General features: G+C 49.7%; 1 protein-coding gene across 6 annotated transcripts in view; it reads right to left on the minus strand.

Annotated features, from left to right (window-relative positions):
- Positions 1–27233, minus strand: part of catip (ciliogenesis associated TTC17 interacting protein) — a 61553-nt gene that overhangs the window by 3755 nt on the left and 30565 nt on the right. For 2 of the 6 annotated variants that reach the window (XM_085986759.1, XM_085986762.1), the window contains exons 3-9: positions 26221–26406; positions 19648–19703; positions 17767–17853; positions 14480–14647; positions 10381–10505; positions 6927–7003; positions 4406–4494 (exon numbers count right to left, since the gene is read on the minus strand). In XM_085986759.1, coding sequence (XP_085842885.1) covers positions 4406–4494; positions 6927–7003; positions 10381–10505; positions 14480–14647; positions 17767–17853; positions 19648–19703; positions 26221–26406 — 788 coding nt within the window. The remainder of the gene's footprint in view (positions 1–4405; positions 4495–6926; positions 7004–10380; positions 10506–14479; positions 14648–17766; positions 17854–19647; positions 19704–26220; positions 26407–27233) is intronic. The other 4 variants (XM_085986760.1, XM_085986761.1, XM_085986758.1 and 1 more) reach the window with 4 other exon arrangements.

A 27233-nucleotide genomic window follows, 5' to 3' on the forward strand; every position in this document is an offset into this window, starting at 1 on the left:
TTCAAACCGCACCACCCCACTGGAAGCGACAGGCATTAGGACCCTGAAGCCTCCATCAGCGACTGAAAACTGGAGGACAGAAGACATCCTGCAGCTTCTTTTTCGACCTCGGTGGTGGGTAAGCCGAGCAGCGTTGGCTGCAAAGACAGGGCTGGGGGAAGTCGGAGGTACAAGGGCGATCGCAATCCCTGATAAGGGCCGCACTCGGGCTGAAAGGCGCAGCGTCGGCAGACACTGAAGGCGCGGGCGCCGCGGTGAAAAGCGCGGGCCATCGATCGCGGCGGAGATAAGGGCCGCACTCGGGGCTGAAGGGAGACGGCGTCGGGGGACGGGTGAAGACCGCCAAGCGCGGGAAAACCGCCATTTTGTGGGCGGAGGACGACGGCAAGAGTGGGAAGCCGCCATCTTTGATAACAAGTAAAGAAAATAAAATCTGAGAAATTGCAAATCTACAATGCCTAAACACGGGAATATTAGCACCTTTGATAGTGACCTCGAAGATTGGGCCATATATGTTGAAAGAGTAAAAAAATTATTGTAAGGCCAATAAAATTCGTGACCAAGATAAAGCTCTAACATTATTAAATTTAATGGGTGCGAAGACATACGGGCAATTGAAACACCTGTTATCACCAGATGAACCGGCGGATAAGACGTTCGATGAGATTGTTACTGTCCTGAAAGATCATCTAAACCCCACGCCGCTGATGCTAGCGGAACGATTTAAATTTTACGACAGAAGGCAGCTACAGCATGAAAGCAATGCTGAATATTTGCTGGAATTGCGTAAATTAGCGAAATATTGCCAGTTTGGAACGGGACTGACAGATGCACTACGAGACAAATTTGTGTGTGGTTTATTTAAACAGGATACACAAAAGCGACTGCTCGAGGAGAATGAGCTGACGCTTGAGAAGGCGGTCACTATGGCAGCAGCACACGAAGCCGCAGCGAGAGGCACGGCAGTAATGCAGCTACGGTCACCGGAGCTCAGTGCACACAAATTGGGTGTGAGTTCTGGCAAATGTTATCGTTGTGGAAAGACAACGCATGATCAGAACCAGTGTTGGTTTAAAAACCAAGAATGTAGAACTTGTGGTAGGCTTGGACACATAGCTAGAGTATGCAGGTCAGGGAAGAAGACCAGCAACAAGAAGTCACCGCAAGGAAAATACGCAAAAGTACACAAGGTGGCCGAACAGGAGTCCGATTCAGACGCTAGCAGTAATGAACTGGCTGGCTTAAGCAGTATTGAACTGGCTAGCTTAAGGGTACTCAACGTTGGTAAGGGTGCAGACCTCCAGACAATTTGGGTCACTCTTCAGATAGAAGGAGTCCAAGTAAAACTGGAATTGGACACTGGATCGGCATTGACGGTCATAAATAAGAAAGATTATGGAAGGTTATTCCAACATATTCCCCTACAGGATACGGAGCTCATATTGAAAACATACACGGGGCAAAGAGTGTACCCCATCGGGAAAATTGAGGTCACAGTGGTCCACAAGGGTGAAGAAAGTCAAATAATGGACTTATATGTGCTATCTGAAGGAGGTCCTCCACTACTAGGACGGGAGTGGATTAGGAAAATGAATATCGACTGGCATTTCCTACAAACAATAACGAGTGAGAACTCGGTGAACATAATCAACCCAGACTCTGGAACTGATGATGGTAAGACCAACCCGTGTGCAAAAGACAAAGTTTCAGCACAGAATTCCACTGAGATAGAGAATTCTGAGTCTGTCCAGTCTACTGACATGCACATTTCTGAGGGACACCGGGCTCGAACTCAACTCCATTTCAAACTGCAACAGCAATTAGAACAAATGATTCGCCGTTTTGAGCAAGAGATGAATGCGACGAAAGAGTTCTTTGATATAGAGTGGGAACATCTGGAAAGACAACAGAAGCAGCTGCTGGAGCAAATGGAGCAGGAGCACACAAAACGTCTGATGTCAGAGGAGTTAACGGTCAGCCAACTCCTGCATATGCTGAAGGACAGGACTCTGAAATGGGAAAAACTTGAACACGAACTTCAATATTCAAACGAAAGGGGTTCGGAGCTCTCAAAGGTTATTGGAAGAGCTGAGGTGGCAACACAGACTGAGATGACTGCAACAGAGCAGCCCTTGGATGCCAAAAGTACGCTGACTCACGTCAACGTAGAACAACAGACCGCTGAAACAGCTGCTCCGGTAGAGGGATTGAATAGTCCGATCAATCAATCTCCAAAAGAAGTTGAAGTAGTAAAATCTCAAATGAGGTCATTAGTAAACGACTTGCTGAAAGCCCAGAAAAAGCTGGATGAAGAGGTACGCATGAAGAAGTCTCTTCAGGAAAGATGTCTGGACTTGGAACAAAAGCTGGCCAACGCCCAGCTGGGTATGGAGGAAATAGAAGACCCTCTCGCTGGCCTAGATCAGGACGACACCGAATATTACCATGACCTATTGAGTGACACTGAATATTATAGTGACCTGGTCTGCCCAGCTTGTGATGAAAACTCCCAAAGTGCAGAAATCAGGATGAATCACTTAAAGTCTAAGGAACATAGGGAGATGGTGGCGCTACAGCTGGCAGCTGACAGGGGAGCCCAGAGAGTCTCTAAGAAGCAGAAAAGGAAAAGACGAAGCAGAAGATGATAACCATCTGAACCATTATCACCCCTACCAGATCACACACGTGGTCCCTCCGAACGGAGCCAAATCAGTTCGGAAGTTCAAGCTGTTAAATCCATGGAAGGACTATTGAATGAGTCACTCCAGCAACGTGAACCGACTACACCACAGAGATTGAATCTGTGAACTGTTTTCCGCAGAGACTGAATCTGTGATCTGTTTTGACATGAAGTTATCTATGTATCTATGTTATTCTGTTATGTAAACCTGAAGTTATATATGTATATATGTTATTACGTTATGTTAAATGGGGAGATGACTGTAAAGCTAAGAAGGGAGGAATGTTGTGTATGTAATATGTGTGCTACTTTAAACCTATGGACAGGACTGCACTACTTGTAGGGCGTAGTGATACGCAGTACCACTCCTGGCCATAGGGGTATAAATAGTACTGTGGGTACTGATCTCCCCTCAGTTCCTGCCTGTGGGCATGAAGTAAAGACCTACGTGTAGTCCCTACCTCCAACCAGTAAAGACCTGTTTTATTGTTACTGATTAAGTCTGAGTATTAATTACTTGAACAACTCACAGACTTAACAAAAACCAGGTCCCAGAGGTGAAAGATGTGCTAACTCACCCAGTAACAAGTTTTAAAAGAGGACTCTCTGCTTATCCTTTTTAGGTCTCCCCATAGCAACTACCACCCTCTCTGGTCTTTCTAAATGGCCACCAGGAAGTGCACAAGTAGGGTAAGGGGGGTTGGTCACCATCCTTTTGGAGGGGAAGCAACTAGACTCCAACTGAGTCACTGGGGACCGACACAATGAGCAGTGTGCTTGGAATCTCAGGGACCCAGCATGGTGCAACCCAATGCACTGCGGCAGGGACCCAGCATGGTGCAACCCAATGCACTGCGGCAGGGACCCAGCATGGTGCAACTCATGCATTGTGGCAGGGACCCAGCATGGTGCAACTCATGCACTGTGGCAGGGACCCAGCATGGTGCAACTCATGCACTGTGGCAGGGACCCAGCATGGTGCAACTCATGCACTGTGGCAGGGACCCAGCATGGTGCAACTCATGCACTGTGGCAGGGACCCAGCATGGTGCAACTCATGCACTGTGGCAGGGACCCAGCATGGTGCAACTCATGCACTGGACCAGGGACCCAGCATGGTGCAACTCATGCACTGGACCAGGGACCCAGCATGGTGCAACTCATGCACTGGACCAGGGACCCAGCATGGTGCAACTCATGCACTGTGGCAGGGACCCAGCATGCAACAAATCAGTGCACTGTACCAGGGACCCAGCATGGTGCAACTCAATGCACTGTACCAGGGATCCAAAATGGTGCAACTCAATGCACTGTACCAGGGATCCAAAATGGTGCAACTCAATGCACTGTACCACGGATCCAAAATGGTGCAACTCATGCACTGGACCAGGGATCCAACATGGTGCAATTCATGCACTGGACCAGGGACCCAGCGTGGTGCAATTCATGCACTGGACCAGGGACCCAACATGGTGCAACTTATGCACTGGACCAGGGATCCAACATGGTGCAACTTATGCACTGGACCAGGGATCCAACATGATGCAACTCATGCACTGTACCAGGGACCCAGCATGGTGCAACTCAATGTATTGAAACATTGCACATCTGTGGCATTTTTTGGTTTCATTTTTCTGGATGGACAGGGGAAGGAAGTGAACAAATTTTCAGCATCTTATGTCCAGTTCGAGTCCAGTCCCGGCCTGAATAGTTATTAGCTGGTACCGTTCTGTCGATAAATTTAAAGTACAGTTGCATGTCCTGCTCCCAGTCCAGGGGCTTCTTCTCAAAGACTGGTTTGGGTTCCTCTTCATCTGCAAAAGTTCAGAAACACAAGAACATTTCTTAAGTCGATAATAATATAAAACTCCCATGTAAATCCAGTTGAAGACACAATGAAGGACGGACCCCAGCAAAAGCAGTGGATGCTGTGCCAATCAAAAGGAGCCGGATAACTATCCGGAGCACAACTGGAGATTAAAGGGGCAAGTATAGATGGAGGTGGGGCAAGGGTAAGGGTGGGAATGTTGTCTGCGGAGGGCAGAGGGCCAGGGTTGAATGATGGAACCCGCCTTGGTTCCGAGACCCTTAATACCCTTACCCAACAAAAATCTAGCAATCTCACTTTTGAAATTTTCAATTGACCCCCCGCCCCCTTCCCCCAGCCTCAACAGCTTTTTGAGCGAGAGTGTTCCAGATTTCATATTGATATGATAGCAAAATACTGCAGATGTTGGAAATCCGAAATAACAACAGAAAATGCTGGAAAAACTCAGCAGGTCAGGCAACATCCGTGGAGAGAAATTTGAGTTGACGTTTCGGGTTTTGAAGAAGGGTCCAACCCGAAACGTCAACTCAAATTTCTCTCCACGGATGTTGCCTGACCTGAGTTTTTCCAGCATTTTCTGTTGTTATTTCATATTGATATAATCATCTTAAACACCTCGATTAGATCACCACTCAATCTTCTATACTCGAGGGAATACAAGCGTAGTCTGTGCAACCTGTCCTCATAATTTAACCCTTTTAGCCCCAGTATCGTTCTGGTGAATCTGCGCTGCTCCCCCTCCAAGGCCGATATATCCTTCCTGAGGTGCGGGGCCCAGTGACGTAAGAAAACTACTCGGCACTTGGTCTAAGCGTTAAACAAAGCTTTAATCAACTGTTTTACAACATGGAGGTCCAGTTGTGTCCTTCACTAGTTCCTGTTAAGAATGTCCTGCGCAAGCTGGGCCCGTGCCCGAGTATTTATACTCTCCCTGGACAGCGCCACCCGTAGGCCGCTCAGTATTATTTCATAAGTCTTTCTTTCATGAATGACTGATTCATGTCACCCAGTACTCCAGATGCTGTCTAATATATAACTTTATATAACTGTAGCATAACTTCCATCATTCTGTATTCCAGCCCGCTTGAGATGAAGGCGAACATTCCATTAGCCTTAAATTATTTTTGTACCCGTTCACTAGCTTTTGTACACGGACCCCTAAATCTCTCTGCTCCTTCACAGTTCCTCGCTTCCCACCATTTAGTGAGCTTGATTGATCGAACGGCCGGTTCACATTCTATACGTTCTGATGATAACCCAAACCTTGACCAATGCACACGTGTGGTCCCTGGTACTGGGGGATAGCAGTGTTATGTTTGGACTGGGTCACCTCATTCAAGTGGCTGAGGGCTTCGAACCTTCACGTCTGTGATAGGCAAGTCCACTTTATTGGCACCCCATCCACCACCGTACACATTCACTCCCTGCACCAATGTGACTGCAGTGCATACCATCTATAAGATGCACTGCAGCAACTTGCCAAGGCTTCTTCGACAGCACCTCCCAAACCTGCCCTCTTGGGTGGACGTAACTGAACCCATGGCCCTATTTTGAAGAAGAGCAGGAGAGTTCTCCCCGGTGTCCTGGACAATATTTATCCCTCAACCAAGTCATTAAAAAAAAGATTATCTGGCCCTTATCACATTGCTGTTTGTGGGAGCTTGCTCTGTGTAAATTGGCTGCCGTGTTTCCTCCATTACACTTCAAAATGTACTTAATTGGCTGTAAAGCGCATTGGGACATCCTGAGGTTGTGAAAGGCGCTATAGAAATGGGAGATCTTCATTTGTAATGAAGCATCACAAGGCATTTAACGGTGCGGGGGGGGGGGGTGGTGGTGGAAACGGTGGGCATTGAGGAAGCTGGAGATAAGTTATGGAGCTGACCAAGCATGGTCAAAGAGATAGGTTTGGAGGAGGCTTTTGAAGGAAGGGAGAGAAGTAACATGGTAGAGGGGTTTCGGGAGAGTTTCAGAGCATAGGCATGGCAGTGGTCGGCTCTGTCAGTGTTAGGGCAGAGCAGGAAGAGTGGATGCCAAACAGCGAGATGATGGAGCTCTATCAATATGACATTCTTCCTATAGTTAGTGTACATTGTTTAAATAAACAAATATTACGCACTACACAAAGGTGAAACAGCAGATCCTTGAATCATAGAATCTTACAGCACAGAAGGAGGCCATTCGATCCGTCGTGCCTGTTGAAAGAGCTATCCAATTTTGTTCCACACCCCCTGCTCTTTCCCCATAACCTTACAAATGAGCTCTTATCAAGTACATGTCCAATTGCCTTTTGAAAGTGCCTATGGGAGCAGCTTCCACCACCCTTTCAGGTAGTGCGTTCCAAATCTTAACAGCCCTCTGTGTGAAGACGTTTCCCCATTTCCTCAACCAACATAGAATGTATAAAAGTCACTGTACCTTTTTCTTTCATGTGAGGTATGTGTGTCAGCACCATGGTAATGGGAGAGCCCACCTGCACCCTGCTTGTTAAATGTCTGTAAGAGGAATGGATTGCACAGAGACATCAGTGAGGAATGAGCAGTGGCAACGTCAAACCAGCAGAAACAACTTAGTAAAAAATGTCCCAAGGCGCTTCACAGGAGCGTTATCAAACAAAAATTGACATCGAGCCACATTAGGAGATATTAGGACAGGTCAAAGAGGTAGGATTTAAGGAGTGTCTTAAAGAAGGAGCGAGAGGTAGAGAGGCGGAGAGGCTTAGGGAGGGAATTCCGGAGCTTAGGGCCTCAGCAGCTGAAGGCACGGCCGTCAACGGTGGAGCAAAGGAAATCGGGGATACGCAGAAGGCCAGAATTACACTTGTAACCAGATTTATTTATCATAGAATCATACACCACAGAAGAAGGAGGCCTTTCAGCCCATCGTGCCTGTGTTAGCTCTTTGAAAGGGCTATCCAATTAGTCCCACTCCCCTTGCTCTTTCCCCATAGCTCTGATATTCCTGCATACCGCAGGCTCTTGTCGGGTCAACCTGCCCATTGCATGTCCCGGCGCGGAATCTTGAGTGGTGGGAACGCCGGGCAGTGAATCGGGAAAACAGCCAATGGACGCAAGAGTGTGGCTCGTGCGCGCACGGTTGTCACTTTCACAGCACCTCCCTTCCCCCTGCGGCCTCTACCACCGAGAAGGACGACAGCACCTCCACACAATCCCCTCTCAGGTCGCACACCGTCCTGACTTGGACATGTGGCGCCGTTCCTTCACCGTCCCTGGTCAGAATCTGGGAATTCCCTACCTGACAGCATTGTGGGGCCCCCCAACACCCCGAGGGCCGCAGCGGATCAAGGAGGAGGCCCACCACCACCTCGTCAGGGTAACTAGGGATGGGCAATAAACGAGGCCTTTGCCCACATCCCAAGCATAAATAGAAATGTGTTCCCAGCAGGTTCTCTGTGGCAGGAGCATGTAATCAGAACATTTACTCTTGTACACCTCACAGCTCTTTATCATATTACATAGAATTACATGACAGTTACAGCACAGAAACAGGCCATTCGGCCAAACAGGTCCATGCTGGTATTTGTGCTCCACACGAGCCGTCTCCCACCCTATCAACATAACCTATTCCTTTCTCCCTCATGTGTTTATCTAGCTTCCCCTTAAATGCATCTCTGCTATTCGCCTCAACCACTCCCTGTGGTAGCCAGTTCCACATTCTCACCACTCTCTGGGTAAAAAAAGTTTCTCCTGAATTCCCTACTGGATTTATTGGTGGCTATCTTATATTGATGGCCCCTAGTTTTGGATTGCCCCACAAGTGGAAACTTTTTCTTTATGTCTTCATAATTTTAAAGACCTCTTTTGGGTCACCCCTCGTGCTTATTTTTTCCAGAGAACAGGGCCCCACATCGTTCAGTCTTTCATGATTGTTTTAACCTTTCAATTCTGGTATCACCTGTGTAAATCTTTCTTGTGCCTTCTTGGGAATTCTCTACCTCAGAGGGCTGTGGAGGCTCAGTCGTTGAGTATATTCAGGACTGAGAGCGATAGATTTTTGGGCACTAAGGGAATTAAGGAAAATGGAGATAGGGCTTCAGCCATGATCTTATTGAATGGCGGAGCAGTCTCGAAGGGCCGTATGGCCTACTCTTGCTCCGATTTCTCATATTCTCCAGTGCCTCTATATCCTTTTTATAATAGGGAGACCAGAACTGAGCACAGATCTCTAAATGTGGTCTATCCAAGGTTCTATATAAGTTTAAATATTATATGTGGCTTTCTTGTTTCCAAAATCTTATTCCACTTCATAAAATATGCATTGTACGAATGAGTATAGAATTAAAGAGAGAAAATAAATCCTTGCATTTTATCTTGTGCTTTATCATGTCTGTCAGAAGAATCTCAAAGCTTCATATATAGTTAATTACATTGCAGTAAATACTCTCCTGGATAAGTGCAGCTCCAACACTCAAGAAGTTCGACACCATCCAGGACAAAGCAGCCCGCTTGATTGACACCCCATCCACCACCTTAAACATTCACTCCCTCCACCTCCAGCGCACCGTGGCTGCAGTGTGTACCATCTACAAGATGCACTGCAGCAACTCACCAAGGCTTCTTCGACAGCACCTCCCAAACCCGCAACCTCCACCACCTAGGACAAGGGCAGCAGGCGCATGGGAACACCACCACCTCCAAGTTCCCCTCCAAGCCACCCACCATCCTGACTCGGAAATATAATCGGCCGTTCCTTCATCGTCGCTGGGTCAAAATCCTGGAACTCCCTCCCTAACAGCACTGTGGGAGTACCTTCACCACACGGACTGCAGCGGTTCAAAAAGGCGGCTCACCACCACCTTGTCAAGGGCAATTAGGGATGGACAGTAAGTGCTGGCCTCGCCAGCGACGCCCACATCCAGAGAAAAAAAGTGTTGGCAAGCGCAGCAGCTGTTTATACACAGCAAGATCCCACAAACAGCAATGCGGTGAACCATTTGGTTTTGGTAAGAGAGGACTATTGGTCGCCACATAGGGATTTTTGATATGCATCTGAACCAAGGAAAACACAGATGGGGCCTCGGTTTAACATCTCATCTAAAGGCCACACCTGTGGCAATGCAGCACTCCCTCAGTACCGCACCGGAATCTGAGCTTAGATTATGCGCTCGAGCCCCAAAATTCTGGTCCAGGCCAAGGCAGATCTCTGATTGGGAGACCGGGAAATGGAATGGAGCTCATTTTTTCTGGTGGGGGAAGGATTGGACAAGGTTGACTACCCCTCGCTCCTCACTATCTCTGTAACCTCCTCCAGCCCCACAACCCTCCGAGATCTCTGTGCTCCTCCAATTCTGGCCTCTTGTGAATCCCCGATTTGCTTCCCCCACCATTGCTGGCCGTGCCTTCAGCTGTCTGGCCACTAAGCTCTGGAATTCTCTCCCTAAACCTCATTATTGTCCTTGAAGATGCTCCTTAAAATCTACCTCTTCGACCAAGGTTTTCGTCACCTGCCCTAATATCTCCTCCTTTGACTTTTTGTGTCTGATTACGCTGCTGTGAAGCACCTTGGGACGTTTTACTACGTTAAAGGCGCTATATATATAAATATATATAAAGTTGTTCGTTGCCGACTCACCAACCACGGGAAATAGGTTATCCCTATTTACCTCATCCAATCCCCACAACCTACTGATCCAGGGGCAAGAGCACCACCAACTAAGCCAAGCTGGTTTTTGCATGGAGAGGTGGGAGGGGCGGATCAGTACACAAACGTGAAGGAGAAATTAATTTAACGTTAAACGCTCAGTATTGTGCTGAGCTGCTCCGTCGGTGCTACAACGGGCCTCGAGCGCTCTAACTGGCGGGTAAATTTAAAAAAAATCAATTAAACGTGTCGGGGCTCCTCCAGCACTCACCCATCCGACAGGAAGCTGCACTGCCAGCTCATGGGTTCGTTATTCTCCGAGTGAATTGTCCTTTGGATGTCAACAACCTCCCGCTCATCTTTCCCGATCTTCATCGTTCTGGGACCCAGATACAACTGTTCAACAAAAAAAAAGAAAATGACACAGGACAAGGAATACTTCAAAAGTCCTGCAGTTGCTGCCGCCAGGGATCTGTGGGATCAGTCCCAGACAATTGGCTGGTTCAACACGTGCAAGAAAAAAAAAAAGACTTGCGCTTATACAGCGCTTTTCACGTCCCCAGGACGTCCCAAAGCGCTTTATTTTTGAAGCGTGGCCACTGTTGTAATGTAGGAAACGCAGCAGCCAATTTGCACACAGCAAGCTCCCACAAACAGCAATGAGATCATAAGAACATAAGAAGTAGGAGCAGGAGTAGGCCACACGGCCTCTCGGGCCTGCTCCGCCATTCAATAGGATCATGGCTGATCCGAACCTAGACTCACGTCCACTTCCCTGCCCGCTCCCCGTAACCCCTAATTCCCTTATCAGCCAGGAAACTGTCTATCTCCGTTTTAAATTTATTTAATGTCGCAGCTTCCACAGCTCTCTGAGGTAGCAAATTTCATAGATTCACCACCCTCTGAGTGAAGAAGTTTCTCCTCATCTCAGTTTTGAAAGGGCAGCCCCTTATTCTAAGATTATGCCCCCTAGTTCTAGTCTCACCCATCAGTGGAAACATCCTCCCCGCATCCACCCAATCAAGCCCCCTCACAATCTTATATGTTTCGATAAGATCGCCTCTCATTCTTCTGAACTCCAATGAGTAGAGGCCCAACCGACTCAACCTTTCCTCATAAGTCAACCCCCTCATCTCCGGAATCAACCGAGTGAACCTTCTCTGAACTGCCTCGAGAGCAAGTATATCTTTTCTTAAATATGGAAACCAAAACTGCATGCAGTATTCCAGGTGTGGCCTCACCAATACCCTGTATAACTGAAGCAAGACTTCCCTGCTTTTATACTCCATCCCCCTTGCAATAAAAGCCAAGATTCCATTGGCCTTCCTGATCACCTGCTGTACCTGCATACTAACCTTCTGTGTTTCATGCACCAGGACCCCCAGATCCCTTTGTACTGTAGCACTTTGCAGTTTCTCTCCATTTAGATAATAACTTGCTCTTTGATTTTTTCTGCCAAAGTGCATAACCTCACACTTTCCAACATTATACTCCATCTGCCAAATTTCTGCCCATTCACTTAGCCTGTCTGTCCTTTTGCAGGTTTTTTATGTCCTCCTCACTCACTGCTTTCCCTCCCATCTTTGTATCGTCGGCAAACTTGGATATGTTGCACTCGGTCCCCTCCTCCAAATCGTTAATATAGATTGTAAAGAGTTGGGGTCCCAGCACTGACCCCTGCGGAACACCACTAGTTACTGATTGCCAACCCGAGAATGAACCATTTATCCCAACTCTCTGTTTTCTGTTAGATAGCCAATCTTCCACCCATGCCAGTATATTACCCCCAATCCCGTGATTTTTTATCTTGTGCAGTAATCTTTTGTGTGGCACCTTGTCAAATGCCTTTTGGAAGTCCAAATACACCACATCCACTGGTTCCCCTTTATCCACCCTGTTTGTTACGTCCTCAAAGAATTCGAGCAAATTTGTCAAACATGACTTCCCCTTCATAAAACCATGCTGACTCTGTCCGATTAAATTATGCTTATCCAAATGTCCTGTTACTGCTTCCTTAATAATGGACTCCAACATTTTACCAACCACAGATGTTAGGCTAACTGGTCTATAGTTTCCAGCCTTTTGTCTACCTCCCTTTTTAAATAAGGGCGTTACATTAGCAGTTTTCCAATCTGCTGGGACCTTTCCTGAATCCAGGGAGTTTTGGAAAATTACCACCAATGCATCCGCAATCCCTACCGCGACTTCTCTCAAGACCCTAGGATGTAAGCCATCAGGTCCAGGGGATGTATCCGCCTTAAGTCCCATTATCTTACCGAGTACCATCTCCTTAGTGATTTTAATCGTGTTTAGTTCCTCCCCCCCTATAGCCCCCTGTTTGTCCAGTGTTGGGATATTTTTAGTATCCTCTACTGTAAAGACTGATACAAAATATTTGTTCAGCGTTTTTGCCATCTCCATGTTCCCCACTACTAATTTCCCGGTCTCGTCCTCTAAGGGACCAACATTCACTTTAGCCACCCTTTTTCTTTTTATATAACTGTAGAAACTCTTGCTATCTGTTTTTATATTTTTTGCTACTTTACTTTCATAATCTATCTTCCCTTTCTTAATTAATCTTTTAGTTATTCTTTGCTGGCTTTTAAATGCTTCCCAATCTTCTATCCTCCCACTAGATTTGGCTACTTTATATGCCCTTGTTTTCAGTCGGATACTATCCTTTATTACTTTACTTAACCACGGATGGCTGTCTTTTCTTTTACGCCCCTTTTTCCTCAGTGGAATATATTTTTCTTGAAAGTTGTGAAATATCTCCTTGAATGTACACCACTGCTCATGTACCGTCTTACACCTTAATCTATTTTCCCAGTCCACTTTAGTCAACTCTGCTCTCATACCTTCATAGTCTCCTTTATTTAAGCTTAGTACACTGGTTTGAGATCCAACTCTCTCACCCTCCAACTGAATTTGGAATTCAACCATGTTATGGTCACTCATTCCAAGGGGATCCTTTACTAGGACATTTTTTATTAATCCTGTCTCATTACACAGGACCAGATCTAAGATTGCCTGCCCCCTGGTTGGTTCAGTAACATACTGCTCAAGGAACCCGTCCCTAATGCACTCTATGAACTCTTCCTCAAGGCTGCCCTGCCTAATTTGATTTGTCCAGTCAATATGAAAGTTAAAATCTCCCATGACCTGATAATCTGGTTTTTTTTTTAGTGATGTTGGTTGAGGGATAAATATGGGCCCCAGGACACCGGGGAGAATTCCCCTACTGCTCTTCACAATATTGGCCGTGGGATCCAGGGAAGGATGTTCTTGCTATGGAGGGAGTGCAGCAAAGATTCACCAGGCTGATACCTGGGATGGCAGGAATGACGTATGAGGAGAGATTGGGTCGATTAGGCTTATACTCGCTGGGGTTTAGAAGAATGAGAGGGGATCTCATTGAAACTTATAAAATTCTAACAGGACTAGACAGACTAGATGCAGGAAGGATGTTCCCGATGGCCGGGGAGTCCAGAACCAGGGGTCACAGTCTAAGGATAAGGGGTAAGCCATTTAGGACAGAAATGAGGAGGAATTTCTTCACCCAGAGAGTGGTGAACCTGTGGACTTCTCTTCCACAGAAAGCAGTAGAGGCCAATTCATTAAATATATTCAAGAAGGAGTTAGATATATTTCTTAAAGCTAAAGGGATCAAGGGATATGGGGAGAAAGCAGGGACAGGGTACTGAATTTGGATGATCAGCCATGATCTCATTAAATGGCGGAGCAGGCTCGAGGGGCCGAATGACCTACTCCTGCTCCTATCTTCTATGTTTCTATGTTACGTCCACTTGACAGGGCAGATGCAAAAATGGCACCTCTGTCAGTACTGGTAGTACCAGCCTGGATTTTGTGCTCAAGTCCCTGGAGTGAGATTTGAACCTACAGCCTTCTGACTCGGCGGCAAAATGCTACCCACTGAGCCACACATTGTACGATCATAGATACATAGAGGGCGGTACCATGTAAACTGCTTGAAATCGTTCAGCACAGAAGGAGGCCATTGGGCCCATCGTGCCTGTGAAAGAGCTATTGAATTGGTCCCACTACCCCAATCTTTACCCATAGCACTGCTTATAATCAAGTAACCGCAGCCAGAGATGATACTTTACAGGTGATTACTGTTAAATCAGAATAAGCTTATTTTTCATTATTTTGCTGTGAACTCCCACCTCCCTCCGCCACCCCCCCCCCTCCCCATCCCCCAACAGTTACAGCCCGGAACAGGGGCGGGACCACAGCGTTTAAGTACTAAACCTCAAAGCCAGATTGGTTGTGACATTTTAAAATCCCGAGTACCCCACGCTCCCCTCCAACCTCTCAGCTGATCGAAGGACCCTGGTCTCGGTACTTACATACGTGGAAGTGGAAAGCTTCAATTCGGTGTCGAAAGACAGGAAGACCATGTCGTCAGGGACCTTGTTTCGTTGGGAGAGAATTCGGAAAAGGATCAGGTTACTGGCCTCCGATACGAACCCACTCATATCCGTCAGATTGAAGGTCAAAGTCTCGGACTTCACATTCTGATCAAATACAAGGAGTTTGAACGTGTTTACTACAGGACTGTATTACATTGCGTTACAACGAGGCTACAGAACAGAAACAGGTCATTCAGCCCAACTGGCGCAGCTGGTGTCTATGCTCCACACGAGCCTCCTCCCTCCCCTCTTCATCTCACCCTATCAACATATCCTTCTATTTCTTTCTCCCTCATGTGTTCATCTAGCTTCCCCTTAAATGCATCGATACTATTCACCTCAACCACTCCCTGTGGTAGCGAGTTCCACATTTTAACCACTGTCTGGATAAAGAAGTTTCTCCCGAATTCTCTATTGGATTTATTAGTGACTATCTTATATTCACATATATATTAATGATCTGGATGAGGGAACTAGATGTAATATCTCCAAGTTTGCAGACGACACAAAGCTGGGTGGGCGTGCGTGCTGTGAGGAGGATGCCGAGAAACTCCAGTATGATTTGGACAGGTAGGGTGATTGGGCAGAAGCATGGCAGATGCAATATAACGTGGATAAATGCGAGGTTATCCACTTTGGTGTCAAAAACAAGGCGGCAGGTTATTATCTGAATGGCAATAGATTGGGAGAAGGGGAAGTGCAACGAGACCTGGGTGTCCTTGTGCACCAGTCGATGAAGGTAAGCATGCAGGTGCAGCAGGCAGTTAAGAAGGCAAATGGTATGTTGGCCTTCGTAGCGAGAGGGTTTGAGTACAGGAACAAGGATGTCTTGCTGCAGTTGTACAGGGCCTTGGTGAGACCACATCTTGAGTATTGTGTGCAGTTTTGGTCGCCTTATCTGAGGAAGGATGTTCTTGCCATGGAAGGAGTGCAGCAAAGATTCACCAGGCTGATACCTGGGATGGCAGGAATGACGTATAAGGAGAGATTGGGTCGATTGGGCTTGTACTCGCAGGAGTTTAGAAGAATGAGAGGGGATCTCACTGAAACTTATAAAATTCTAACAGGACTAGACAGACTAGATGCAGGAAGGATGTTCCCGATGGTCGGGGAGTCCAGAACCAGGGGTCACAGTCTAAGGATAAGGGGTAGGCCATTTAGGACTGAGATGAGGAGGAATTTCTTCACCCAGAGAGTGGTGAACCTGTGGAATTCTCTACCACAGAAGGCAGTAGAGGCCAATTAATTAAATATATTCAAGAAGGAGTTGGATATATTTCTTAAGGCTAAAAGGGATCAAGGGATATGGGGAGAAAGCAGGGACAGGGTACTGAATTTGGATGATCAGCCATGATCACATTGAATGGCGGAGCAGGCTCGAGGGGCCAAATGGCCTACTCCTGCTCCTATCTTCTATGTTTCTATTTATGGCTCTTAGTTGTAGTCTCACCCGCAAGTGGAAACATCTCTCTGTCTACCCTATCAAACCCTTTCATCATTTTAAAGATCTCGAATAGGTCACCCCTCAGCCTTCTCTTTTCTGGATAAAAGAGCCCCAGCCTGTTCAGTCTTTCCTGACAAGTATATCCTCTCAGTGTCTTGGGGACAGTAATAAAGGGATTTGCATCCTGCAATAACCTGTCACAATCGTAGTTGCTGATGGCCTTGTGGCTTAATGCATTGCTCAGAATGCTACTGACCCTTGCAGTCCCAGGTTCGATCACTGGTCAGTGCTGAGCTGATTGATCTCAGGCTGGATGGGTACTCTAATTTGGTTTGGGCATCTGTGGCTGCGCAGGGTAAAAAGCTTTCATTTTTAAATTCATTCTGGAGATGTGGGCGTCGCTGGCAAGGCCAGCATTTATTGCCCATCCCTAATTGCCATCGAGAAGGTGGTGGTGAGCGGCCTTTTTGAATACAACTGAGTGGCTTGCTAGGCCGTTTCAGAGGGCAGTTAAGTCTCAACCACATTGCTGTGGGTCTGGAGTCACATATAGGCCAGACCGGGTAAGGACGGCAGATTTCCTTCCCTAAAGGGCATTAGACAACCAGTTGGGTTTTTACGACAATCTGGGAGTTTCATGGTCATCATTACCGATACTAGCACTTTTTAAATTCAAGATTTATTTAATCATTTGAATTTGAATTCCCCAGCTGCCATAGTGTGTCTCTGGATCATTAGTCCAGGCCTCTGGATTACTAGTCCAGTAACATAACCACTATGCTACTGTATCCTATGGGTGCCATATTGGGAGAGGAGCCTCCGTACACATTGAGCCTCTGTCATAGTGCGACCTGCTCACCTCTGCCTGCAGATGTGGGTGTGAGAGGTACGAATGCATCTCTCCAGCAGCCCGACCCAGTCTGGCCAATCCCCAGAGAAACAATTCCCCTCTAATTGACCTTGGTCTAACCGGAAACAGTCTCATTGATTTCAAGCTGCTTCCTTGTTATATTGACTAGACCTTGTGAACTGAAAAGGGACACACAGCCCCCACCTCAGCTGCGGAGAACAAGGATGTCTTGCTGCAGTTGTACAGGGCCTTGGTGAGACCACATCTTGAGTATTGTGTGCAGTTTTGGTCGCCTTATCTGAGGAAGGATGTTCTTGCCATGGAGGGAGTTCAGCGAAGATTCACCAGGCTGATACCTGGGATGGCAGGAATGACGTATGAGGAGAGATTGGGTCGATTGGGCTTATACTCGCTGGAGTTTAGAAGAATGAGAGGGGATCTCATTGAAACTTATAAAATTCTAACAGGACTAGACAGACTAGATGCAGGAAGGATGTTCCCGATGGCCGGGGAGTCCAGAACCAGGGGTCACAGTCTAAAGATAAGGGGTAAGCTATTTAGGACAGAGATGAGGAGGAATTTCTTCACCCAGAGAGTGGTGAACCTGTGGAATTCTCTACCATAGAAGGCAGTAGAGGCCAATTCATTAAATATATTCAAGAAGGAGTTGGATATATTTCTTAAGGCTAAAGGGATCAAGGGATATGGGGAGAAAGCAGGGACAGGGTACTGAATTTGGATGATCAGCCATGATCGCATTGAATGGCGAATGGCCTACTCCTGCTCCTATCTTCTATGGAAGCATGCGGCATGCAATTAATGCTCCTGCCCTTATGAAACAGGATATCCACCGACTTGCAATGCAAGTGCATTGAAGATCCACTGGTGCACAGTTACAAAGTACTGCCGCTCATCCTTGCATTTACTTACCTCTCCGACCATGACCTCCTTCGTCACTGCAAATCCATCCCTTTCTTTTTTCATGTAAGTCTTCTTAACCAGAGGCTGATCCTTCAGCTGTACCAGGGCCACCCCAAAAAACAAACAGGTGAGAGAATCGCCGTCAACATCCATCTATCACGCATCGACGTTTTGAGAACACCCGGAAAGGTTTCGAGGCAACAATTCCGAGGTAACCCCTCAAAAGTATAAAAATCAGAGAAAGAAAGGGTGCCGGAAATTTACAAGCAACATCCAATCTGCAAACTTTCCTCGCCATACAGCAATTAAACTCTGAGTGAACTCAAGGCGTGTTTACTCATTGCAATTAGTCCTTGCATCCTGAATGGGGCAAGCCACCTTAAACATAGCTCCACTGTGGCAGCAGAATATTACATTACATAGCATAACACTCATTAAAACTGTGTATTACCTGACTTACTGAGAGGAATGCCACAGCAGATTCACCACCAAGAAAGACTTGCATTTATATCGCACCTTTCCCAACCTCAGGGCATCCCAAACCACTTTAAAGTCAATTAACTTTTGAAATGTAGGAAAAACAACAGCCAATTTATGCACAGCAAGGTCCCACACACAGCAAAGACCAGATAACTTTTTTAGTGATGTTGGTTGAGGGATAAATATTGGCCAGGACACTGGGGAGAACTCCCCCTGCTCTTCTTCGAAACAGTGGCCACGGGATCGTTTATGTCCACCCGAGAGGGCAGACGGTGACCTCAGTTTAACATCTCACCCGAAAAACAGCACCTCCGACAGTGCAGCAATTCGTTCAGTGGGGGTGTCAGCTTGTATTTTGTGCTCAAGTCTCTGGAGTGGGACTTGAACCCAGAACCTTCTGACTCAGAGGCAAAAGTGCTGCCCATTGAGGCATAGCTGACACCTGCAGTCAACTGGAGGTAAGTAGTGCAATGGGCTGGAAAGCAACATGGCTGCCAAGAAAAAGTTGAAAAAAATAGTTGAGCAATATGATTGGTTGGTTTTGAGTTCATTCTTGATTCCCGATTGGTAGCTCTAACAAAAAATGTGAGCGATTGGATTGGCTTTATGCAGGTTCCTCACTCCTGATTGGTAGCAATCGGATATTTAAGCCAATTGTTTACATTTAAGGTATGGCAAATGTTAGGCTCAAGACTTTTAATCAGAGGGGACACCAAGCACTGAAGCCGAAAGCTGCTGGGGATGTTAGTGGAAATTTTCACACAGAATTAGAGAGGCATGTTCAGTCTATTTCAATAGGATTGCAATGAATTTACAGCACAGAAACAGGCCATTTGGCCCAACTGGTCCGTGCCGGTGTTTATGCTCCACACGAGCCTCCTCCCACCCCTCTGCATCTCACCTTATCAGCATATCCTTCTATTCCTTTCTCCCTCATGTGTTTATCCAGCTTCCCCTTAAATGCATCCACACTATTCACCTCAACCACTCGCTGTGGTAGCGAGTTCCACATTCTCACCAATATCCGGGTAAAAAAGTTTCTCCTGAATTCCCTATTGGATTTATTGGTGACTATAGGAAACTCTCTTTTTACTGGCACCTAAATAACCGGAAATCTCTATTAACCGGCAAAATTCAGGAGTAGGTTCAGGTAAGTTTTACTTCATATTAGTGGCTGTTCCTGGATCTGTGGCCATGTAACCGGGGTTCCTACACTGCAACAGGGACACCTGGATCTGTGGCTGTGTACGGGGCTCTCGTACCTTAGTAAGTATACCTCTCTGTAATCTGGACTCTTTGATCAACCGGCACCACGCCGGTCCCGTCGGTGCCGGATAAAAAAAGAGTTTCCTGTACCTTCTATTTATGGCCCCTAGTTTTGGTCTCCCCCATAAAATAATAATGAATTACCTTTACATACTCATGGTGATGTTGCTCCAGCGTTTCAAGGTTAGAAGAGATGTAAGCTGTAAAATAAAGTTGTGTTATAGATGTTCATAAAGTAGTTCCCTGAGAGAAGGTAATACACAGCATGGTGTCACAGAGACCAGAAGGCCACTGGCTTAGCTTTCCGTATCCCTGAGCTGGGGGAGATCAAAGAAATCAGGTATTGTTCCCACTCTGGATCACTAACCAGTGAAGTTGCAGCATGCGGCAGGGGCTTGGCTGCGATTTGTACTAATCTTCACCCCATCCACCACCTTAAACATTCACTCCCTCCATCAACGGCGTACCGTGGCTGCAGTGTGTACCATCTACAAAATGCACTGCATCAACTCGTCAAGGCTTCTTCGCAGCACCTCCCAAACCCGCAAACTCTTCCACTTAGAAGGACAAGGGCAGCAGGCGCACAGGAACACCGCCACCTCCAAGGTCCCCTCCGAGTCATACACCATCCTGACTTGGAAGTATATCGGCCGTTCCTTCATCGTCGCTGGGTCAAAATCCTGGAACTCCCTCCCTAACAGCACTGTGGGAGTACCTTCACCACACGGACTGCAGCGGTTCAAGAAGGCGGCTCACCACCACCTTCTCAAGGGCAATTAGGGGCGAGCAATAAATGCTGGCCTTGCCAGCGACGCCCACATCCCAAGAATTAATTTTTAAATGTTGATCAGCAACCGAATCAGCTACACGATAGTCTTGCAGAAGTCTGGCTGACGCCAAGATTTCGCTGCGCACTGAATTTGTTGGGTGAGAGAATTCTTCATGATTACAGCTTAAAGAAAGAAAGAACGAACCTGCATTTCTTTAGCGCCTTTTATGACATCAGGACGCCCCAAAGTGCTTTACAGCCAATGAAAAACTTCTGAAACGTAGTCCCTGTTGTAAAGTGTAAATAGCCTATTTTACACACAGCAAGCTCCCACAAACAGCAGTGTGATAATGATCAGATAATCTGTTTTAGGGATGTTGGTTGAGGGATAAATATTGGCTTCAGGACACTGGAGAGACCTCCCCTGCTCCTCTTTCAAATTGTGCCTTGACATCTTTTACATCCACCTGCCTCGGTTTAACGTCTCATCCGAAAGATGGCATCTCCGACAGTGCAGCAATCCCTTAGTAATGCTCCTCCGACAGTGCAGCGCTCCCTCAGTACTGCTCCTCCAATAGTGCAGCAATCCCTCAGTACTGCCCCTCAGGCAGTGCGGCGCTCCCTCAGTACTGCTCCTCCAACAGCGCAGTGCTCCCTCAGTACTGCCCCTCTGACAGTGCAGTGCTCACCCAGTACTGCCCCTCCGACAGTACACCTATCCCTCAGTACTGCTCCTCCGACAGTGCAGCGCTCCTTCAGTACTGCCCCTCTGACAGTACAGCACTCCCTCAGCACTGCCCCTCTGACAGTACAGCACTCCCTCAGCACTGCCCCTCCGACAGCACAGCTCTCCCTCGGTACTGCCTCTCCGACAGCGCAGCGCTCCCTCGGTACTGCCCCTCCGACAGTGCAGCGCTCCCTCAGTACTGCCCCTCCGACAACGCAGCGCTCCCTCAGTACTGCCCCTCCGACAGTGCAGCGCTCCCTCAGTACTGACCCTCTGACAGTGCAGCGCTCCCTCAGTACTGCCCCTCCGACAGTGCAGCGCTCCCTCAGTACTGCCCCTCCGACAGTGCAGCGCTCCCTCAGTACTGACCTTCCGTCAGTGCGGCACTCCCTCAGCATTGCAACCTCTGACAGTGCAGCACTCCCTCAGTACTGCCCCTCCGACAGTGCGGCACTCCCTCAGTACTGCCCCTCCGACAGCTCCCTCAGTACTGTCCCTCCGACAGTGCAGCACTCCCTCAGTACTGCCCCTCCGACAGTGCAGCGCTCCTTCAGTACTGACCCTCCGACAGTGCGGCGCTCCCTCAGTACTGCCCCTCCGACAGTGCGGCGCTCCCTCGGTACTGCCCCTCCGACAGTGCGGCGCTCCCTCAGTACTGACCCTCTGACAGCGCGGCACTCCCTCAGTACTGCCCCTCTGACAGTGCAGCGCTCCCTCAGTACTGACCCTCCGACAGTGCGGCGCTCCCTCAGTACTGCCCCTCCGACAGTGCGGCGCTCCCTCAGTACTGCCCCTCCGACAGTGCGGCGCTCCCTCAGTACTGCCCCTCCGACAGTGCGGCGCTCCCTCAGTACTGCCCCTCCGACAGTGCGGCGCTCCCTCGGTACTGCCCCTCCGACAGTGCGGCGCTCCCTCGGTACTGACCTCCTGACAGCGCGGCGCTCTCTCAGTACTGACCCTCTGACAGTGCAGCGCTCCCTCAGTACTGCCCCTCTGACAGTGCAGCGCCCCCTCTGACAGTGCAGCTCACTCAGTACTGGCCCTCCCACAGTGCAGCAGTCCCTCAGTCCTTCCCCTCCAACAGTGCAGCACTCCCTCAGTAATGACCTTCTGAAAGTGCAGCGCTCCCTCAGTACTGCCCCTCCGACAGTGCAGAGCTCCCTCAGTACTGCCCCTGCGACAGTGCAACACACCCTCAGTACTGACCCTCCAACAGTGCAGCGCTCCCTCAGTGCTGCCCCTCCGACAGTGCAGCGCTCCCTCAGTACTGCCCCTCCGACAGTGCAGCGCTCCCTCAGTACTGCCCCTCCGACAGTGCAGCGCTCCCTCAGTACTGCCCCTCCGACAGTGCAGCGCTCCCTCAGTACAGCCCCTCCAACAGTGCAGCGTTCCCTCAATGGTGCCCCTCCGACAGTGCAGCGGAGCTCAGTACTGCCCCTCCGACAGTGTATCGTTCCCTCAGTACTGCCCCTCCGACAGTGCAGTGCTCCCTCAGTACTGCCCCTCCGACAGTGCAGCGCTCCCTCAGTACTGCCCCTCCGACAGTGCAGCGCTCCCTCAGTACTGCCCCTCCGACAGTGCAGCGCTCCCTCAGTACTGCCTCTCCGACAGTGCAGCGCTCCCTCAGTACTGCCCCTCCGACAGTGCAGCACTCCCTCAGTACTGCCCCGCTGACAGTGCAGCACTCCCTCAGTACTGCTCCTCTGACAGTGCAGCGCTCCCTCAGTACTGCCCCTCCGACAACGCAGCGCTCCCTCATTACTGCCACTCCGACAGTGCAGCGCTCCCTCAGTACTGACCCTCCGACAGTGCAGCGCTCCCTCAGTACTGCCCCTCCGACAGTGCAGCGCTCCCTCAGTACTGACCTTCCGACAATGCGGCACTCCCTCAGCATTGCAACCTCTGACAGTGCAGCACTCCCTCAGTACTGCCCCTCCGACAGTGCGGCGCTCCCTCAGTTCTGCCCCTCCGACAATGCGGCGCTCCCTCGGTACTGACCCTCTGACAGCGCGGCGCTCTCTCAGTACTGACCCTCTGACAGTGCAGCGCTCCCTCAGTACTGCCCCTCTGACAGTGCAGCGCTCCCTCAGTACTGCCCCTCCGACAGTGCAGCGCTGCCTCAGTACTGCCCCTCCAACAGTGCAGCGCTCCCTCCGTACTGCCCTTCCGACAGTGCGGCGTTCCCTCAGTACTGCCCCTCTGACAGTGCAGCGCTGCCTCAGTACTGCCCCTCCAACAGTGCAGCGCTCCCTCCGTACTGCCCTTCCGACAGTGCGGCGTTCCCTCAGTACTGCCCCTCTGACAGTGCAGCGCTGCCTCAGTACTGCCCCTCCAACAGTGCAGAGCTCCCTCAGGACTGCCCCTCCAACAGTGCAGCGCTCCCTCAGTACTGCCCCTCCGACAGTGCAGCGCTGCCTCAGTACTGCCCCTCCAACAGTGCAGCGCTCCCTCCGTACTGCCCCTCCGACAGTGCGGCGTTCCCTCAGTACTGCCCCTCTGAAAGTGCAGCGCTCCCTCAGTACTGCCCCTCCGACAGTGCAGAGCTCCCTCAGTACTGCCCCTATGACAGTGCAACACACCCTCAGTACTGACCCTCCGACAGTGCAGCTCTCCCTCAGTACAGCCCCTCCAACAGTGCAGCGCTCCCTCAGTACTGCCCCTCCGACAGTGCAGCACTCCCTCAGTACTGCCCCTCCGACAGTGCAACGTTCCCTCAGTACTGCCCCTCCGACAGTGCAGCGCTCCCTCAGTACTGCCCCCCGACAGTGCAGCGCTCCCTCAGTACTGCCCCTCCGACAGTGCAGCGCTCCCTCAGTACTGCCCCTCCGACAGTGCAGCGCTCCCTCAGTACTGTCCCTCCGACAGTGCAGCGCTCCCTCAGTACTGCCCCTCCGACAGTGCAGCGCTCCCTCAGTACTGCCCCTCCGACAGTGCAGCACTCCCTCAGTACTGCCCCTCCGACAGTGCAGCGTTCCCACAGTACTGCCCCTCCGACAGTGCGGCGCTCCATCAGTACTGCCCCGCCGACAGTGCAGCGCTCCCTCAGTACTGCCCCTCCGACAGTGCAGCGCTCCCTCAGTACTGCCCCTCTGACAGTGCAGCGCTGCCTCAGTACTGACCCTCCGACAGTGCAGCTCTCCCCTCAGTACAGCCCCTCCAACAGTGCAGCGCTCCCTCAGTACTGCCCCTCCGACAGTGCAGCACTCCCTCAGTACTGCCCCTCCGACAGTGCAACGTTCCCTCAGTACTGCCCCTCCGACAGTGCAGCGGAGCTCAGTACTGCCCCTCCGACAGTGCAGCGCTCCCTCAGTGCTGCCCCTCCGACAGTGCAGCGCTCCCTCAGTACTGCCCCCCGACAGTGCAGCGCTCCCTCAGTACTGCCCCTCCGACAGTGCAGCGCTCCCTCAGTACTGTCCCTCCGACAGTGCAGCGCTCCCTCAGTACTGCCCCTCCGACAGTGCAGCGCTCCCTCAGTACTGCCCCTCCGACAGTGCAGCACTCCCTCAGTACTGCCCCTCCGACAGTGCAGCGTTCCCGCAGTACTGCCCCTCCGACAGTGCGGCGCTCCATCAGTACTGCCCCGCTGACAGTGCAGCACTCCCTCAGTACTGCTCCTCTGACAGTGCAGCGCTCCCTCAGTACTGCCGCTCTGACAGTGCAGCGCTCCCTTAGTACTGCCCCTCGGACAGTGCAGCGCTCCCTCAGTACTGCCCCTCGGACAGTGCAGCGCTCCCTCAGTACTGCCGCTCTGACAGTGCAGCGCTCCCTTAGTACTGCCTCTCTGACAGTGCAGCGCTCCCTCAGTACTGCCCCTCGGACAGTGCAGCGCTCCCTCAGTACTGCCCCCCGACAGTGCAGCGCTCCCTCAGTACTGGCCCTCTGACAGTGCAGCACTCCCTCAGTACTGCCCCCCGACAGTGCAGCGCTCCCTCAGTACTGCCTCTCTGACAGTGCAGCGCTCCCTCAGTACTGCCCCTGACAGTTCGGTGGCAAAAACAGGAAGACTGATTATTATATGAACGGCAATAGATTGGGAAAAGGGGAAGTGCAACGAGACCTGGGTGTCCTTGTGCACCAGTCGCTGAAGGTAAGCATGCAGGTGCAGCAGGTGGTTAAGAAGGCAAATGGTATGTTGGCCTTCATAGCGAGAGGATTTGAGTACAGGAGCAAGGAAGTCTTGCTGCAGTTGTACAGGGCCTTGGTGAGACCACACCTTGAGTATTGTGTGCAGTTTTGGTCACCTTATCTGAGGAAGGATGTTCTTGTCATGGAAGGAGTTCAGCGAAGATTCACCAGACTGATACCTGGGATGGCAGGAATGACGTATGAGGAGAGATTGGGTCGATTAACCTTATATTTGCTAGAGATTAGAAGAATGAGAGGGGATCTCATTGAAACTTATAAAATTCTAACAGGACTAGACAGACTAGATGCAGGAAGGATGTTCCCGATGGCGGGGTAGTCCAGAACCAGGGGTCACAGTCTAAGAATAAGGGGTAAGTCATTTAGGACTGAGATGAGGAGGAATTTCTTCACCCAGAGAGTGGTGAACCTGTGGAATTCTCTGCCACACAGGGCTGTTGAGGCCAATTCATTAAATATATTCAAGAAGGAGTTGGAGATATTTCTTGAGGCTAAAGGGATCAAGGGATATGGGGAGAAAGCAGGAACAGGGTACTGAATTTGGATGATCAGCCATGATCTCATTAAATGGCGGCGCAGGCTCGAGGGGCCGAATGGCCTACTCCTGCTCCTATCTTCTATGTTTCTATGTAACTGCATCATATGGTGCCGCACTGAGCCATTCGGAGCAGATTTGACTCTTGGCCTGTGCTGATCTCGGGCAGGGTGGTGAGGCCAGAGTTGGTACTTGGCGACTCTGAGCTGCAGAAGTTAATGAAGCAGGGTTTCTGCTCCTGAACATTATCCAGTGAGCCCTGCTGGAGTGGGGGGGGGGGGGGGGGGGCGGGGGGCAAGTCAGGCTCGGCCGCGATGCCCTCTACAGTCAAACAGCCCACTGAAGCTCGCTGCCTAATAAGCTGGCACATGAATGGGCGTTTGGGCGAGTTAGCGGATGGTCTGCCGGTGCCAACAGAAGTGCAGCCCAGCTGAAGCCAGCGCCTGCAGGTGAGGAGGGGAGAAAAAAGATTTTGGGGGCTGGTGGAAAATATATATATGCATTACATTCCTTTAAAAGCTCGGGGACATGGCTGTCGCCTACCTGAGATGGATGTTCCACATGGAATATTGTCAATGGAGCCGTGGCTGTTGGCGTGAATGCTGAGACTCGGCTGCCCCCCATACAGGATGGACTGAACCGTGATGGTAAATTCACCAAGCTCTTTCCCTGTATTGGAAACCGTCACCAGGGAATCGGTGAACTGAATCATCTGCAGATCCTCCAGCCCTGAAACACACAATTCATCGCCGCGAAAATCAGCAGAATTATTCAAAATGGTCAGCACACTGCTCTTTCACCTCTGAGGTCCACATTCAATTGCAGCCCCCGACTGACGCAACATCAACCTGCATTTATATAGCGCCTTTAACGTAGTAAAATGTCCCAAGGCGCTTCACAGGAGCGTTATCAGATAAAATTTGACACTGAGCCACATAAGGAGGTATTAGGACAGGTGACCAAAAGCTTGGTCAAAGAGGTAGGTTTTAATGGGCCTCTTAAAGGAGTCATAGAGTCATAACGGCATAGAAGGGGGCCATTCGGCCCATCGGGTCTGTGCCAGCTCTCTGTAGAGCAATCCAGTCAGTCCCATTCCCCTGCTCTATCCCCGTAGCCCTGCAAGTTTAAGAGGCAGAGGGAATTCCAGAGCTGAGGGCCCAGACAGCTGAAGGCACGGCCGCCAATGGTGGAGCGATGGAAATCGGGGTTGCACAAGAGGCCAGAACTGGAGGAGCGCAGAGATCCCGGAGAGTTGTAGAGCTGGAGGAGGTTACAGATATAGGGAGTTGAACACGAGGATGAATTTTAAATTCGAGACGCAACGAAAATATCTGCTAATTGCTGGTGGTGAGGATTCTATGTGAACTTGAGTTCGAGCAGTTCCTCGTGGGCATAGGTTTAGAGTACAGAAGCTGCTGGCACCAACTTGCCAATCTCACTCAGAGGACAGATAGGATGGCTGGTGTGGGAATGGGACAAAGCGTGCTCTGGCACAGTGGTAGGTGCTCTCCTGAGGTGAGGGCTGAAACACGTTGTTTCAGCACACTAGAGCACAG

The sequence above is a fragment of the Somniosus microcephalus genome, chromosome 4 (assembly GCF_052327205.1).
Source record: "Somniosus microcephalus isolate GS21.2 chromosome 4, FLI_Smic_1.0, whole genome shotgun sequence".
In the NCBI taxonomy this organism is placed as follows: domain Eukaryota; kingdom Metazoa; phylum Chordata; class Chondrichthyes; order Squaliformes; family Somniosidae; genus Somniosus; species Somniosus microcephalus.